Genomic DNA, 16,571 nt, shown 5'->3' on the forward strand with positions numbered 1-16,571 from the left:
GGGATTTAAGCACTCTGAAAAATTGAAACAATATCAGAAGCAGCTGCATTAATAACACCAAACCCCCCTTTTCCTTTTGCACGTAAAGCTTGGGAAAGCTTCAACAGCTGGGAAGGGATCAGGGTCTGTGCTTGCACACAGAAGGGCTGGGGAGGGGGGTTTGCTAGTTAAAAAAAAAAAAAAGAGAAATATGTAATTGGCCTAAAAGCCACATTGTGACACAGCAGGGCTGTCCCCAGCCCAGCAGCCTGGAATGGTGCTTGGGGGTCGTCAGTCAGGAACAAAACAGAATCATCCAGGCTGGGAAAGACGTCCAAAATCATCGAGTCCAACCTGTGACTGATCCCTACCTTGTCACCAGCCCAAAGCACTGAGTGCCATGTCCAGACCTTCCCCGGACACCTCCAGGGACAGAGACCCCACCACCTCCCTGGGCAGGCCTTTCCATGAGGAAATTCTTACTGTTGTTCAACCTGAACCACCCGTGGCAGAGCCTGAGGCCATTTCCTCTTGTCCCGTCCCTTGCTCCCTGGGAGGTGCACTCTCCTGTCAGGGAGTTGTGGAGAGGCAGAAGGTTCCCCCTGAGCCTCCATTTCTCCAGGCTGAGCCCTCTCAGCTCCTTGTGCTCCAGACCCTTCCCCAGCTCCATTCCCTCCCTTGGACATCAACCCCTCAAAATCCTTCTTGCCACGAGGGGCCCAGAGCTGGACACAGCACTCGAGGTTTTCCTCAACAAACTCCAGTTTCCTCAGCAGTGGAAACTGAAAAACCAAACAAAGCACCCCTCCAGCTCTTCACCTCTTAGACCATGCTCAGGAGCATCCCCAGCTCCTAGGGAAATATGGACAGAGCACCCGGGATACTCTGCCACAGGGGTATCCTTGCTGGGAGGAATCAGTGCCACACTCCCATGTGTCAGGTCAGCTTTATTCTAGCATCACTTGTGCATTCCTACTCGTGACGGGAGGTTGGGAACTCAGATACATGAGACAAATGAGAAGATTTTCTTTCCAAAGAAAACAGGAATAAAAATAAAGAGAAATCTACACCAGGCCAGACAGCAGCCCCTGGGGGACACAGCGACCTGGGGACAGCAAGGATGAGCCAAGGACAGAGCACAGGTATTGGCCTTTTGTCTGGAAAGCAGGAGGTGGGGAGAGGCGAACGCCCAAACCCAGCTGGGTGGTGACAGGGACAGTGCCCAGTGCCAGGGAAGGGACATCAGAGCGTTCCCGGCAGCTGCCTGCGCGCTCTCTCCTGTGGCCAGTGCAATGCTGGAAGCTTCCAAGGCCTCACTGGCTCTGCTCTGCTCACCCACACATTCTGGGTGTGCAGACATAGATACAGCCACCTGCACCATGCCCTGCAGATCCCATTCCTACTGGAGGCCCACAGCCCTCTCTGGGAGCCCTGCTTCCCATGGCATTCCTGGGGAGCAGCCCCCACTCTGAGGCTGGGCACACACACAGCCCCAGGAGGCTCCGCGGATCACTGAACCCTGATGAAGTGGCAGGAAGAGCCTCCCCCTGACCCTTCTTCCCAAAGAGCACATATTTAAAAACCAAAAATCCTACTGGAGAGTCCTGGAAGCAATTTGGAGTGTGAAATCCTCAAGGCTGCTGACAGGAGAGACCGAGGTGGAGCCAGGTCACAGAGACCTCTGGAAGGAGAGGCGGTTATGGAGCTGGGAAGGAGGCAGGTGTTCCATGTGGTGGGCTGTGAGAGGTCCAGGCTGGACCCAGATCCCACGGGGAGAGTCCTGGCACAGTGCCAGCCCCTGGGTGCAGCACCAGTTCCGAGGGAGAGTGGCTGGAGCTGGCTCAGTCCAGTCCCAGGTCCGAGTCGGAGGACGAGCGCTCGTCAGCGATGTTGTGGATGGCGTTCTCCATGGGCGCCAGGTTGCCACTCGGAGTGATGCCCATGGGCTGGATCACCTTCTCCCTGCAGCCAGGAGGAGAGGGGAAAGGTGAGGCAGAGCTGCAGCACAGCATGAGAACAAACCAGGAATACAGCAGGAAGGTGGGGCTTGTGGAAATGGCGTGGAACACCCCTGGCACCACTAAAGATCCCTTCTGAGAAGTGGGGACAGTGCCAGTCTTAAAACTTCCAGCATGGCGAAGCAATGGCCTGGAAGTACAATCCTATTCCCTGGAACTGGCTCCTTTCCAGAGTCCTGTTCTGTGTGGTTCAGGATTCCCAGAGGAAAACACACTGGTGTCCCTGTTCCTTTCCCTCCAACATAGGATGGACTTACTTCCCTCCTACGCTTGAAAGCCTGAACTCAGCTGGGCTCCTGTGGGTCAGAGATAACTTGGAGAAAGCACTCCAACAGGGAAAGAGGCTGGTGGCACTGGCTGCCATCTGTCCCCAAAATGCTGCTTCCTCCTGAGCTGCATTGCCAGGACAGAGGCTGCTGTCCTTCCCAAGCACCTGGACAAACCTAGAGAGCAGCAGGTGCTTGGGAACAGTGCAGGCACAGCAAGGAATTCCACAGTGTCCCATCATGCCAAAGCTGGAGAAGCTGGCAGTGCTTCCCCTTGCATGTCATGGAGCCATGCTAAGGGAAGAGTTTCCCCACATATCCTCTGTCACTCCCTCTCCTAGGTCCCTCCAGGCCTTGGAAACACAGCCAAAGAAAGGTTTGTGACAGATGTACCCTCTGACACACACATGTCCCAGTACCTGGACAACTTGTCAAACATGTTGACCAATTTCATGGCTTCATGCTCCTTCTGCTCCTCCGTCATCCCTTCCATGGGGTTGGGCAGCTTCTCCTCCACGCGTCCCGTCACAGGGTTGATGCTGCACAGAAAGCAGTGAGGCCAGGGTTCAGGAGGGGACAGCAGGTGACAAAAGGCTATTTAGAATCCTTCTGAGCCTCATGGAGCAGAGGAATGGCATAGCAGGACTGGCTGTCACTGCTGCTCGTGCCCTGAGCCCCAAGTGCCAACACAGCGCTACTAGGGATTCTGACCTACATCCTTACAAACACCTCCCTTTTCTCTAACATCCCCTCCTGCCAATGCCAGTGCCACTAGAAATGAGCTACATGAGGCCAGATGACATTTCCTCCCTCTCCTCAAGGCAGGAGACAATAGCTAATGGGGAAAATCCCAACAAACCAAATCTGCAGGGACACTGAACAGGCACATAGGAGATGCATGGGTGGGCACAACAGGCCTGGATCCCCCACCCTCAAGATGCCACCCACTGCAGAGGAAAAGGAGAAAAGGAAAAAAAAAAAAAGAGAGGGAAGGGAAAAAGAAAGAGAGGGAATGGAAAAAGAGGAACCAAAAACCAGCTGTGTGTAGCAACATTGAGCTCTGGAGAGGCGTAGGAAAAACGGTCACTTCCACCCCGCTGCACGTGGAAGAGCAGAACAGGGAGATGGCAGGAGGTGCATGAAGAGGGATGAAGAGGGATAAAGCAGGAGAGGGAGGAAGGTGTGGGAGAAGGGGAGTTCTAGAGGGGGAGTGGATCCCTTTACTTGGGCTTTGCCTCTTTGTACTCCTCCGTGTCCGTGTCTTCATCCTCCGAGTACTCCCCCTCTTCCCGGCCGCCGGCCATGAGGCCCCGTGCCGCCAGCAGCCCCGCGGCATTCCCGTAGCCCGTGTACTTCACAAACCGGGACACTGCCGGGAGAAGGGACAGAGACTACCCTGTGCTCCACTCCTGTGCTCCCACCAGCCCCAGCAGCATGGTTTTGCCATATCTCCAGGCCATGGAGGTGCTGACAGGGATCAAGGCCCGTGAGTGGGAGTTGAACGTGGGCCAGGCTGTGTGCAGGGTGCTGGGATGTCCTCCAGCACAGCCTGTCCCTCACCGCTGGCCTGAGAGACACCGCCTCCTTCCCACAGAGCTCCTGGAGCTCTCCCTTTTCCCCATTCAGCAGGGCTGTTCTGAGGGAAGGCAGCAGCCCTGCAGAGGGTCCCTATCTCAGGGTCCCTCTGTGAAAGCCCCCAGGACTCACCGCTCTCCTTGCAGAGCACGAAGAGGAACTCGGCGGCGCAGTGCTTGACGTCGGTGTCGATGTGTGTCATAAGCCTCACCAGCTTGTTCCGCAGGGAATTCCCCACCTCCGGCCGGTTCCGCACGTCCCGCAGCGGCGGCAGCACCTGCGGGGCCACAGCGAGGGTGACAGGTCACTGTGGCTACCAAAGCCACCCACAGCAGAGGTGTCTGGAGGGTGGCCACAAGCAGGGGTCTGCTGGCCTCCCGTCCCCTAAGGGCAGCACCGCTGAACGTGGGGCTGAGCACAGCATACCCTGGCCTTCAGGAACTTCCTGGTCTGCCGGTGGACTCGGGCACTCTCCGTCAGCAGGTTCAGCACAGGGGTCAAGCTCTCCTTCAGCTTGTGGCCCTGCAGGAACATCCCCAGAAGGAGCAGCACGTCAGTCATGCTGAGCTCATGTCTGGCTCATGTCTGGCTCATGCTGGAGAACACGAGCACAGACCATCAGGGAGATGGATGGACACAGAGCTTCCCAACCTCTGCCACAGGCATTCAGTGCCTCCTTCCTCCCCACACCACCTGCTGTGGCACAGGCAGCGCCAGAAATATCTGGGCAGGGCATCCAGGGCAGAGAAGTGCAGTGGTAAAATCTGGAGGCCCTTTGGAACAACTCCAAAGGCTGAAAACTGTAGTCAGCTTAAAAATAACACGAACTCAGGTTTCCAGAACTGCCCACTGGATCACTGCTGAGTGAAACAGGGCTGATTTGTCAGTCACCCAGTTAATTATCAGCTAATCATCCACTGTTCCACCAATCTCACTACCTGCAGCCCTCAAAGCAATGGCAGTCACCTTCCCAGCTCAAGGATATCGGTTTAGTCCCACCAACCACAGCTCTGCCAAAAGCTGTCCCTCCTAACTTCAAACCAAGTATGCTGCTCCCACCAGGCTCTTCCTGGCTGAGGGAAAGGTGCCCTGGACCCTTGGGCAGAAGCAGCCCCACCACCCACCCTGTCCAGGCGCCGCTCCAGGAAGTCCAGGAGGATGCTGACCGCATCCATGTTGACGCCCATGTACTCCAGCGAGCCTGGCCGCACTTTGGGAGTCAGGAGCACATCCAGACACTTCAGGGGCAGGTTGCCCAGCAGGTTGACTGTGTGGCTGCACGTGTGAAAGAGAAGAGAAGTGAACATGCAGTGATGGAGCTTTGCTCACAGAAGTTCTTCAGCTCTGGAGAAATGAAGGCCCATCATTAACTTGTGGGAGTTAATGAGGACCCTGTGATCCAAATTTTCTTGGAGCATCTCAAGCTCCTCACACCACTGAAAGGGGATAACTTAAGATGCTTTTTGGATAGCTAACTATATGCTGAGAGTCCAAAGATACTTAGTGACATCTGAGAACCCACAGATCTTGACACAGAGCCAAGCAGGACCAATCTGGGTGGTCCAAGGTCTGTCTCTGGAGTCTCCTGTGTCACTCCTAATCCTGATGTTCCACACCAGCACTGCTTGGGATCCCCCCAGCTATGTATTCCTGGGGACAGGGTGGTGTCACCTGCTCCATGCTGAAACCCCTGCACCAATAATGCTTGGCAACATGACACAGCCGATTTCTCAGCACGGCTTAAGACTAATTAAGGCCACCTCATGGACGTTTTAAAGCAGCGTATTTCTTCTCTGGCCAGTTGCCCACTGAGGTGGATGTCACCATTGGGACAGCCTGACACAGAACATGGAACAAGATCTCAGGGGTCAGGAGGCCATGGCACTCCCACATGGCATTCCCAGGGCAAGAAAGGCTGTTTCTGAGTTCCAGCAGCATGAGGGATCCCCAGGCTAAACCCAAAAGCTGCTGGTCAGGAGGGTCCCTCCCAGTCACCCAGGGAGAGGCAGGATGTGCCTGGGGGAGCTGGCAAAGCTCCAGGTGAAGCTCCTCCCGACACAGACCTGTGGAACTCCTCGGTGCGGTCCTCGCCGTCGGCAGAGATCATGAGGCAGTGGCGCAGGAGGGCACCCAAGTGCCTGTACAAAGCAGCATCTTCCTGGCCCCAGCATGGAGAAAGGAACACCTCAGTCAGCAAAGGGCATCCCACACATCCCAAAGCCTGCAGCCCATTCTCCCCTCCAGCAGCCTGATCATGGACTGCAGGGCGTTCCATGGAAAGCAGACTCTCAATTCTCCATTTGGGAATGCTAAAAGCACAGGCAAAGTAAGGGATAATACTCACTGGACAGAGGCAGTGCCCTAAGGACACCCGGGTCCCTCATCACCCTGCGGGTGCACAAGGACCAGTCTGGGACATGAGAAAATGCAAGAGAGGAGAAAACCTGCAAAGCCAGAGCCCAGAGACACATGAAAGCCACGGGCCCAAGGAGCTCACCTCGTCCACCTCCCTCTTGCTGGAATCAAAGGTGATGTTGAAGAGCACTTTGAGGATCTCCATGGCTCGCTCCGTCTCCTGCCGAGGCAAAGGTGGGAGAAGTCCCTCCTCGGTGGCAACTTCGTAGGGGTCCAACCACTTGACCCCGAGGGTCAGCTCCAGGGTGTCTGTCATGAGGCTGATTCCCCGGAGCTCCTGGGCGAGCTGCTGCCGGATGTCCACCCTGAGGGCCGTCAGCAGGAACAGCAGGCGCAGGTCGAAGAACTTGATGTCGTGAGGAAGACTCCGCTCGTTGTAGAGCTTGATGCGCCGCGCCAGGCCCACCACCAGCCGCCCCTCCGCCGTCAGCTCCTGTGCCATGGCGCTGCTGAACACGATGTTGCACAGGCATTTCAGGGATTCCAGGATTACATCCAAGTCTGGCACCTCTCGGATGAGCTCCTCGGAGTAATCGATGCCGGCGTGCCTGGAGAGGGTCTTCAGGCCTTCCTTGGTGGTGAAAGGGTCGAGGCAGTGCTTGTCCCGGGACAGGATGCGGATGCTCTCCAGGCAGGTGACCTGGCAGGATGGCTGCAGCTCCCTCTCCAAGAACTTGATCAGCAGCTGGGCCATTTTCTGTGCAGTTGGAAACAAGCAATGCCTTGGATACTGACACTTCCCAGGGCTCCCTACGGCCCTGGCATGCTCTGTCCTGGACAACAGAGTGTCACCTGGGCCTGCTCAGGTGTGCACTTGGCAGTGTGCAGTAAGTGCCTGGCTCTGGCATTGATCCTGACCAGTTTGGGCAAGAACAACCAGGAAAAATGTCTTGCCGAGGGTGTTGGGTGCAAAGGGAGAGCACAAACTGTTGTAGCTCTGCCCTGGTGAGGATGGTTCAGGCTGACAGGGCCGACCTGCCCACTGCACAAGGGAGGGACACAGGACCCAAGGGATGTGAGGAGAGCACCTGATGCCTTGGGAAAAAAGGTGAAGAGACCTCAGGAGATTCAAATAAGCAGTATCTCCTTAATTTCAGTGCTGTCTGGAGACCTACTGGCCCAGATCTTCCATGGGTACAGACTGGCAGAGCCCCACTAACACAATTCACTGGAGCTGCAAAGCTCATGGGGAACAGTGAGTCACGGAGCAGTACAAAGCACAGGTAAGGCCTCACAGACACGGGCAGCTCAGGCTGAACAACAGCTGAACCACGTGTGGCAGCACTTCACATCACACCAGGAACCCACACACACTGCTGGAGGAGCCCACCAGACCTCAAACACAACACAGCTCAGAGCATGGGTCTTTCTGTAACAAGAGTGAAAGATCACAAAAAATGAGGTTTGTAACTGGCTTAACAGCCCCATTGGTTACACTTTGAAATAATCATCAAATCATTAAGGTTGGAATCATTAATCATAATCATCCAGGTTGGAAAAGACCTCCAAGACCATCAAGTCCAACCTGTGACCAATCAGCACCTTCACAACCAGACCAGAGCATGGAACAGTCATTCCTTGAATACCTCCAGAGATGGATGATGGCTACACCACCTCCCTGGGCAGCCTCTTCCAAACCCTGACCACCCTTTCCATGAAGAAATTCCTCCTGATATCCCATCTGACTCTCCCCTGGTGAAATGAAACTACTGAGGGAAGGAATGAAGAAAAACTGAACTTCAGTCCTTAACGTGAGGCTTGTGGTGTGCCCCACACTCACATCCTGGGGACATGATGAAGTACAGCTGTTCCTCTTCTCCTTCCTCACAGGGAGACAAAATTTCAGACACAGTCCCAGCAACCAAAGCCTCAGGCTGGCTCAGCGGGAAGGGATCTCAGGGTATGTATCTGAAGCTGAACCATCTGAACACCCAAGCACCAGGAACTAGCGGTGATGTTCATCTCATTTTTCATGGCAGACACCCTAAAAGTGGGACACTGTGCCTGAAGCCACGTCCTGTGTGATTGTCCCAGCTGACACAGCGGGTCAGTGCAAGGCAAAGAGCTCAGATCTCATCAGATCCAGAACCACGTTTCAGGCTGTGCCTGGAATGCTCCATGTGGCAGCAGCTGGCCCTGGCACAGCCAAAGGAGGTCGTGCTCTCCACACCACTTGCTGTGCTAACAGGCATTGGCACCATCCACCAGTGAACTGACCACAGAACTGAGCCAGCTGGAAAATAATCCAGGGAAAACAGTAATTTTTATGGCAGAACAGCCAGGCTGAGGCCTGCCCTGTCACAAAATGCTGCAGGAGTGGGAATGAGCAGGCAGAGTGTCCTTCCCTCCAAGTGCCAGATTACACCAGCTCAAAGGATTTGCTAATACACAGCTCCTGGCAAATCCCACTGTTGGCTCCCAGTGGAGCCCCTCACCCTCTCCCAGAGCCAGCACTGCTGTGATCCCTGTCCAGAGACACCAGAGATCACAGCCATGTCTGGGACTAAATGGATCATGGAACCATTGCTAGTGTCAGATGGATGCTGACCTTTATCCAAAACCACCAACTACTGATGGAAAAAACAGAGCCAGACACTCCAAGCACACAATTCCCTAACCAAGTCAATGGAAAACTCTCATTTCTTCTCCTGTGGGAGCTACTTGCCAAGCCCAGCTGGACATGAGTACAGAGCAGCAAATTTACACACTGACCAGAGGAGGAAAGCAAGCAGCCTGTGCCTACCTTCCTCTCTTCCCGCTCCTCATCCTCGAAGATGAAGCACTGAGATTTCTGTGGGAAAAACAAAATCAATCAGAAAGAGGAATAGGTTAAAACCCCATGGGACCAGAGCAGAGCCATTCAGCTGGAAAGCAGTGGGTCCAAAACATGCTGCAACAGCAAACACACCATCTCCTGACAGTCCCCCCCACATTGTGGGCATCACCCCTGGATCCACAGCACCAGTGCAATGCCACAGGCCAGCTGACAGGTGGATTTAGTTTAAATACTGCAGCAGCACAGTGGGTACTCATCCCAATCCCAATATCCTATAAGAGCTGGTAATTCCCCTGCTCAGTGATACCACTGAGCTGTGCCTACACATCCTCCCCTTGATATTTATTATTCCTTTTCCTGACCCAAAGAAGTCCTGTCTCCTTGGTACATGGGAATGGATCCTTGTGGTTACCCAGGTTGTTCTTTAAACACAAGGGACTTGATCTCCACACTCCATCCTGTCCCCATGGTGACAAACACTCCTGATCTCCATTCACTGTGTTTCTCTTGCTACTTTGTTTGTTCTTCACTGCCAGTCTCCTTCCTGACCAAACCTGCTCCCATGGAACTGGAGATCACAGGTGCCTGGGGAGAAGCAGCACCTCCCAGTCATTGAGGCAATCCTTGTTCATACCAAGAGAGCGTTTGATCCCAGCTTGGAGTACAAAAACATTTAAAATCCATAAAACACTGATTATGTGTGTGCAGTCACCAAGAGCCCAGGGTTCTGTCCAGCCTGGAAGCAGCGATGGACACAGTGCCTGGAGCAGTCCCAGGTGTGGGGGCAGGACAGGTGTACTCCAGCCAGGCTGGGTGTGAGCTGATCCATCCCCACTACCAGGAGCTCAGTCCTGGCACCGCTGTGCTCCATAAGCAGGCTGCTTGTTCTTCCCTCAGCACATCCTGTTTTCAGGCTGTAATCCCATTTGGGGATATTTTGGCCACACCTGGGGTTTTGCTTTAGCAGTAGTATATTCCCAGCAAGCAAAAACTGTGTGCACAACAGTGAATTAAAACAAATCCTCAGGAAAAGCATACAGAACCATCAGCCTTGCAGCAGAAGCAATGCCAGGCTGTGCCAGGTTTATCTGCAGTTTCATAATCCTCTTTGACTGCTCCATTTCCTCCAGACGGGCCAGCAAACCCTGTGCTAGCAGTTCCCTAGGCTTGATACCCCAGGAAGGATCCAGCTGGGGGAATCCAACAGGAAATATCACGGTTTGGGGGCGCACAGACACTGCTTTCACCCCAAGGATGCTGGTGCTGCACCTGCTGCTGCTGCTGTTAATCCTCAGTGCTGTCCTTAACAGACACCTGCTCCTTCTTGGCCAACATCTCCCCATTCCAAATCTGACTGTTAGGAATAGATCCACACTCTCTCTCTCACACACACTCTTGCAAAATATTCCTCAGGTTTTCCCTCCTGGCTTCCACCTACTCCAGCCTGGTGCAGAGTGAGTCAGAGTGATCCACAGGGCCAGCCCCTCTCAGGGGAAACCTCCGAAGGAAATTTCCCTGACAACCAGAGTCTGTTTCAAACAGGATTTCAGAGAGCCATAGAAGATCCTGAGCTGGAAGGAACCCACACGATCCATTCAGTCCAGCTCCTGGCCCTGTGCAGACACCACGACAATCCCACCCTATGCCTGAGAGGGTTGTCCAAACGCTCCTGGAGCTCCAGCAGCCTTGGGGCTGTGCCCACTCCCTGGGGAGCCTGCTCAGTGCCCAACCACCCTCTGGGGAAAGAACCTTTTCCTAATATATAACCTAAACCTCTCCAGCTGTTCCCTTGAGTCCTGACACTGGTCAGAGAGCAGAGATTGGAGCTGCCCCTCCACAGCACCTCAGGAGGAAGCTGTAAACAGCTGAGGTCTCCCCTCAGTCTCCTCTCTCCAAGCAGAGATTTACCACCACGGATAATCTTTTCCTACTTTAAGGCTAGAAATGCTCCCATCTCTGCTTCCAGATCATTGGGGTTTGATATTCTACATTCATTATTTACTGCCTTCACAGCTGTGCCCATACGAGATCCCAGCAGTCACCTCCAACCATCTTTTGACTTGCAAATCCCAATATCCTTTCACCTGCAGCTCCTCCCTGGACTCTCTCAGCATCTCCAAAACTGCCTTAACAAAAAAGCCCCTCCTACTCAGTCATCACCCTGACTCTTATTTCCCGGCCAGGCTTTACTTGGGATCTGGATAATAATTTTTTTAGGAGTCCCTAAGCTGAGGGAAGCATTGATGCTCACTCACCTCTTGGTTGTAGACCTGGAGAACCTTGAGAACCATGTCCTGCTCCCCGCTTTCCAGCGTGGATACCACAGCCTGGAGCTCCATTATCCCAACAGCTCAGCTACGGCACAGCCCACAGCCGGAGGAAGGGGAGCAAGGGGATTTCCAGGGTGATGGAATAGCAGCTCGGCACACAGACCTCTGAGAGGGAAGAGAGAAAGTGGTGGAGAGAACAAGGAGGGAAAAAAACGCAACACAAAAAAATCCCAAGTGATATTGCTCACACTGCTGCATCCATAAAAGTGGAGCAGATGGATAACCCGAGCAAAGCCAGCAGCCAGCTTCCTCTCTCTCTCTCCCGCTAATCCTCTTCTTCCTCGCTTTGCTTTTCAATGTTTAATATATGCCCTCCCAGGAAAGCACTCAGGGAAAAGCTTCCCCCCACCAGCTGGGGATTAACGTGGAGCAGATAACAGCAGCTCCCTGAAATAGCTCCCTGCCTCCTCCTCCTCCTCCTCCCCGCCTGCCCTGATTTCTGCTGCCGCACAGGGGGGAAATAACAAATAAAGCCAGAAACATTCCCGTGGAGTGACAAGGGATGGAGCGGCGAGGCAGCCAGGCGGGAGAGCATCTTTCGGCTGCCAGCGGAGCTACCTTGGCAGGTGGTGGGAAGCAGACCGGGGAGGGTTTGGTGGCGGCTTGGATGATGGCCGATCCCTGCAGGCGCAGCCAAAAGGCGCGTCCGGAGCCGTTCGCCCCCGGGAGAGGATGTCCCTGCCGACACTGCCAGCGAGCAGATGCGCAGCTCCGCGGGATTATTGTGGACACGGCACCGGTTTAGCGGCTCTCGGAGCCACGCGAGCCCACGGTGCTGGGACGTGGCTCGCAGTGGGGGAAATCCAGGAGATTTGGGCTCGGACATGTGTTCGGCTTCTGTGTTGCCATGAGGATGGGGCTGAGCTGGTCATACCGAGCTCAACAAACCGGGATCCCAGGCCCAGGGCCCCCGGGGTTTGGGAATCACACGGGCTGTGCCCTCCTGCCCACGCAGCCCCAGAGGGGCTTTTCGGGGGGACGAAAAGAGGCAGATCCTGCATTTTGGAAGGCGGAAAGCTACGGAGACGGGAGGCTGGGCTGCCCCGGGGCAGGTACACAGCATCCCCATGGGCAGGGGCTGGGATGCAGGGGATCCACCTCTACTTTTGGGGGGATGACATGAACCAATGGACCATTGGGCATATCCCAATTTCCATACTCCTACTGCTTCCTCACACTGCCACCTCCTTCGCCCACCATTTGGGTAAATCCCAAGCCCCCTTTTTTGTCCCCATAACCCTGTTTATGTCCCTAAACCCCTACTTTCCCCCCCAAACCTCTATTTTTGTCCCAAGCCCCTATTTTTTTCCCCAAAAAATCTATATTTTTCGGCCCCCAAACCCCTAATTATTTCCTCAAAACTTCTTTTTGTCCCCAGCCTCCTAGTCTTGTCCCCCAAGCCCCATTTTTGTCCCCGGCTCCCCCCGTTTTTTGTCGCCAAGGCGCTGTTTCCTCCCCCGGCCCCCTGTCCCGCCCCCGTCCCCGGCAGAGCGCTGGCCGTACCTGCGGCCCGGGATCCCTCGGGGGCAGTTCCAGCCCTTCCGCCCCGGCCCGGGCGAGCGGCCCGAGGGTCCCGGTGCCGGGGGGAAGGAGGAGGAGGAGAAGGAGGAAGAGCGGGCGGACATTTCGTGGCGGCTCCGCCCGGCGGGGCGGGACGGACCGGGGCGGCCATGGCGGAGCGGGGCCGAGGTGAGGGGACAAGGGACAGCGACAGGGCGGGTTTGGGGGGCAGAAGGGGCTGGAGCGGGTCAGAGAGAGGAGGAACTCCCGATCCCACTGAACCCCAGGGGCCTCTTGCAGTGCCCCGATTTCTCCCCTACAGCCCGGGAATAGCCCCCCACCCCCCACCCCGTATGCCCTAATTGCCTACCTGGGCCCTTTTTGGGGTCCTGGGCTGCCCCCCCAACCCCTAATTGCCCCCTGTAACCCTTAATTGCCCCCCTGAACCCCTAAGCGCCCCCATAAACCCTAAGTGCCCCTTTGAGCCCCCAGCTGCCCCCATAGCCCCGGAACTCCTAATCCCCCCTGGACCCCACCTGCCCCACAATGGGGGGCAATGCCGAGAGACCCCAACACGGCCGAGGAGCAAAGGACCCTGCATTTGCCGTGTTTCACCCAAATCTCGCCCCTGGATGTCACTGGCCATGGAACCCCCGCAGCTGCTGCTGGGCCATGGTGGCAATTCAGGGTGCAAGTCTGGGTTCTTGCCCTGGCCTGTCTGGGGGAAGTCTGTGGTGTTTTGGTCACATTTTCGGAGGATTTCACAGCACAAACCGTGCGAGGAGGGGCTGTCACAGGAACAGAGCTGTGCTGTGGCAGGGCAGGGACAATGTGTGCTCCTTGCTCTTCTCCCCAGGGCAGAGTCCGAGCACCATGGAGGACCTGCTGGACGTGGAGAACAAGCGGATGGCCGACAGCCTGGCCAGCAAGGTCACCAGGCTGAAGTCGGTGAGTGCCGAGGTCACAGCAGGTGTTGAGGGGAAGGACAGGCTCTGATTACCTGGGAGTCCTGCTGGGGATCACAGAACCATGGAAAGGTTTGGGTTGGAAAGGACCTTAAGGCTCATCCAGTCCCACCCCTCCCCATGGGCAGGGGCACCTTCCACTAGACCAGGTTGCTCCAAGCCCTGTCCAACCTGAACACAGGGGTGTTACTAAGCTCACATCCGCAGGGAAATATTAATGAAAAAAAGGCAGGTAGATTAATTTTGGAAAATACCTGTGTCTCTGCGTAGCTGTTCATAAAGCTGGTTTGCTCCTATTAACATCAAACACTTTGATTTAAGCTTTAAGGTCTAAATTATTATTAAAAGTTCAGTACAAACCATGAAAGAAGGCAATGACTCACTGTGTAAAAGAACAGGCTGAATTCCTGCCATTGTGTCCCAGGCTTTAAACTCCCCTCTTTAGCTGGCAGATTTGGACAGCCAGGCTTTATTTTCAGAGCTTCACCTGTCTGACAGGGAAATGCCATTTTCCTTGTTCCTGCACCAGAGAAGCCCCTCTGTGTCTGTTGGAGCTGGGAAAGCAGCAGCTTGTTTAAATAATTTGCATTTCAAATTTTAGAGGTTCTCTGGACATTAAAAGCTCATTAATGCCCATTTCCTGCCTTGCCCTGCAGCTGGCTCTGGATATTGACAAGGATGCTGAGGAACAGAACCGCTACCTGGATGGCATGGTAAGGACCTGGGAAACGGGACATGGGGCTTTCTGTGCAAATTAGGGAACTGGGATGAGAGCTGGGACAGCAAAAGCCCTTAAGGGAGAAGCCCTAAATCAGCACCGGGATCCTTGGGGTGTCCTGTGCAGTGCTTGGAACTGGACTGGCTCGTCCCCGTGAGTTCCTCAGGACTCAGGATGTTCCTTGGGAAACTCGGGAAGTTCTGCGATTCTGCAAGGCCTCCAAGGTGTCCTTTCCCGCCAGGACTCGGATTTCCTGAGTGTGACAGGGCTGCTGACGGGCAGCGTGAAGCGCTTCTCCGGCATGGCGCGCTCCGGCCGCGACAACCGCCGGCTGCTCCTGGCCGTGTCCGTGGCGCTCATCCTCATCTTCTTCATCCTCTACTACCTGGTGTCCCGGGCGGGGACCTGAGCCCAGCCTGGGGCATGTGACAGGCCAGACCCCACCGTCCACAGACCTGCCCACACATTTTCCAGAGGAGCCTTCTGCCACACCTCCACCTTCCCAGTGATTTTCCTCCCTCCAGCTCCTCGTCGTCGCTCCGGCTGGGCCCAGACAGCTCTTCCAAAACAAGTTTGGCTCCAAAGGGATCTTCTTGTCTAATGGGATTTTGGGGTCATGGCTCTGGCCGTGACCTCCTGCCTTGTCCACATCCTGTGGGCTGTTTCTAAGGGCCACTTCCACATCGCCTCCCTCAATGAAAACCAGGAACTAACAAATCCAGGGACTTGTGGGTACTCCACAGCCCAGCTGAGCTCTGCGAGCTGTAGGATTTAGGATGCTGACTTAACGGGATTTGGGGGTTCCAATGTGTGACTGACATTCCATGTGGCCACTCTCCATTTCCCTGGGCTGAAAGGAAACCTGTGCTGTGCTGCCTTCGGGTGGAATTAGCAATGGATCTGGGCCTGGATACTCTCAGATTGTGGCAGGGAAGAGGCGCAGGGGAGCAGGACTTTCATTAAATCCTGGCTTGGTTGTCTTCATCATGCTGGACCCTGTGGGAAGGGAGTGCCACAGTCCATAACCACATGGATTTGCACTTGGGTGGAACCTTCCAGAACCTTCCCACACATGTGCAAATTGAGTGACTAAATCAGGGTAAAGAAATCCAGTGGCAGAATTGTTAATTGTGGTTACTGTGCCGCCCTGGTTTTAGAGCCCTTTGTGGAGACGTAGTGCCAACAATAAAGCAGAGGTTGAGGTGAGGTGGAATTCCCCTCTCAGTGCTGTCAGGAGTGGGGGGGAATCAAGGAGGGATTTGCTGATTTGTTTATGCGTTTAGAAGGTACAAAAGGAGCCCCTGCCTTGCTTATTTTCTTCTCTCTTCCTGTAACAGCCAGGGCTCAGCCATTCCTCCTCCTCTGATTTAGACTCTCCAGCAAACCCTCTTCATGGATGGATGGGTGTTCCTTTGCTTTCTCCCTGTTTCCACTGGGAGTTCCTTTGCCCTTGGGCTGACTCGGGTCCACAGCTATGAAGGGAATGTTGTCCCACGTACCAAACTGCTCACAAAACACACCCTGGCTGGATTAGGTATGCTCTTTTCCATGTTTGGGAAAAAACATCCGGGAAAGGCAAGGAGAAAGGAGGCAGCCGGAACTTCCTCTGGCTCTTCCTGCTTTCCTGGTGCAACGTGGCAGCTCTGGGCTCTTTCCCTTGGGAAGAATCAATGGCCTGTGATTCCTGGAGCAGGTGACTCCCAATGAAAGGCCCCTGGAGCAGCCCGGCCCTCACCTTGGCGGGGTTTCTTTTGCCTTTTCTGCTGTAAATAAAGCTGATTTTAGACCTTTTATCCCAGATGTTTGTTCCTTGTGCAAGGTGCTACGTCAGTCCCCTGGTTGTACCTGCGGCCTCACAGCCCAATTCCAGCGTCACCCGGAGCCACCGCGGGGTTGGAGTGGGACCCTTGGGTGGGGTGGGGGACCCCAGGACCCCACCCAGTGCCACGGGGAGATGAGCACGGGGATGCACCGGGGACTCACGGGGACACTGGGGAGGCCTGCGGACAGGTGGACAGTGGTGAAAAGG

General features: G+C 55.0%; 2 protein-coding genes across 4 annotated transcripts; one reads left to right on the forward strand and one right to left on the reverse strand.

The window, feature by feature from the left end:
• Positions 1-909: 909 nt before the first annotated feature.
• RIC8A (RIC8 guanine nucleotide exchange factor A) lies at positions 910-12,999 on the reverse strand. Of its 2 annotated transcripts, none has more exons than XM_059848643.1 (11): positions 12,863-12,999; positions 11,285-11,464; positions 8,997-9,044; positions 6,336-6,950; positions 5,902-5,996; positions 4,963-5,113; positions 4,265-4,360; positions 3,971-4,115; positions 3,488-3,632; positions 2,683-2,802; positions 910-1,941 (listed from the first exon to the last, which is right to left on the reverse strand). In XM_059848643.1, the coding sequence occupies exons 2-11, from the start codon at positions 11,366-11,368 to the stop codon at positions 1,821-1,823; spliced, it is 1,620 nt and encodes a 539-aa protein (XP_059704626.1). In that variant the 5' UTR covers positions 11,369-11,464; positions 12,863-12,999; the 3' UTR covers positions 910-1,820. The 2 variants fall into 2 exon arrangements, with proteins under 2 accessions (XP_059704626.1, XP_059704627.1); XM_059848644.1 differs by lacking the exon at positions 12,863-12,999 and adding an exon at positions 11,918-12,300.
• Positions 12,916-16,335, forward strand: BET1L (Bet1 golgi vesicular membrane trafficking protein like). 2 transcript variants are annotated; one of them, XM_059848656.1, is made up of 4 exons: positions 12,916-13,048; positions 13,716-13,807; positions 14,481-14,537; positions 15,880-16,335. In XM_059848656.1, exons 1-4 carry the CDS (start codon positions 13,030-13,032, stop codon positions 16,018-16,020), a joined length of 309 nt encoding a protein of 102 aa, XP_059704639.1. In that variant the 5' UTR covers positions 12,916-13,029; the 3' UTR covers positions 16,021-16,335. The 2 variants fall into 2 exon arrangements, with proteins under 2 accessions (XP_059704639.1, XP_059704638.1); XM_059848655.1 differs by lacking the exon at positions 15,880-16,335 and adding an exon at positions 14,784-15,755.
• The last annotated feature ends 236 nt before the right edge of the window (positions 16,336-16,571 follow it).

This window comes from Haemorhous mexicanus, chromosome 6, assembly GCF_027477595.1.
Source record: "Haemorhous mexicanus isolate bHaeMex1 chromosome 6, bHaeMex1.pri, whole genome shotgun sequence".
Taxonomy (NCBI): domain Eukaryota; kingdom Metazoa; phylum Chordata; class Aves; order Passeriformes; family Fringillidae; genus Haemorhous; species Haemorhous mexicanus.

What these genes read in the sequence shown, in the direction of transcription:
- BET1L (XM_059848655.1), top strand. An exon ending in AGGTCACCAGGCTGAAGTCG is followed by an intron (nt 13,808 to 14,480) that starts GTGAGTGCCGAG and finishes CTTGCCCTGCAG; the next exon opens with CTGGCTCTGGATATTGACAA. An exon ending in ACCGCTACCTGGATGGCATG is followed by an intron (nt 14,538 to 14,783) that starts GTAAGGACCTGG and finishes CTTTCCCGCCAG; the next exon opens with GACTCGGATTTCCTGAGTGT.
- RIC8A (XM_059848643.1), bottom strand. Translation starts at nt 11,368, where the DNA reads ATGGAGCTCCAGGCTGTGGTATCCACGCTGGAAAGCGGGGAGCAGGAC. An exon ending in AGGAGCGGGAAGAGAGGAAG is followed by an intron (nt 6,951 to 8,996) that starts GTAGGCACAGGC and finishes CCAACTGCACAG; the next exon opens with AAAATGGCCCAGCTGCTGAT. An exon ending in ATGTTTGACAAGTTGTCCAG is followed by an intron (nt 1,942 to 2,682) that starts GTACTGGGACAT and finishes TCCTGGCTGCAG; the next exon opens with GGAGAAGGTGATCCAGCCCA.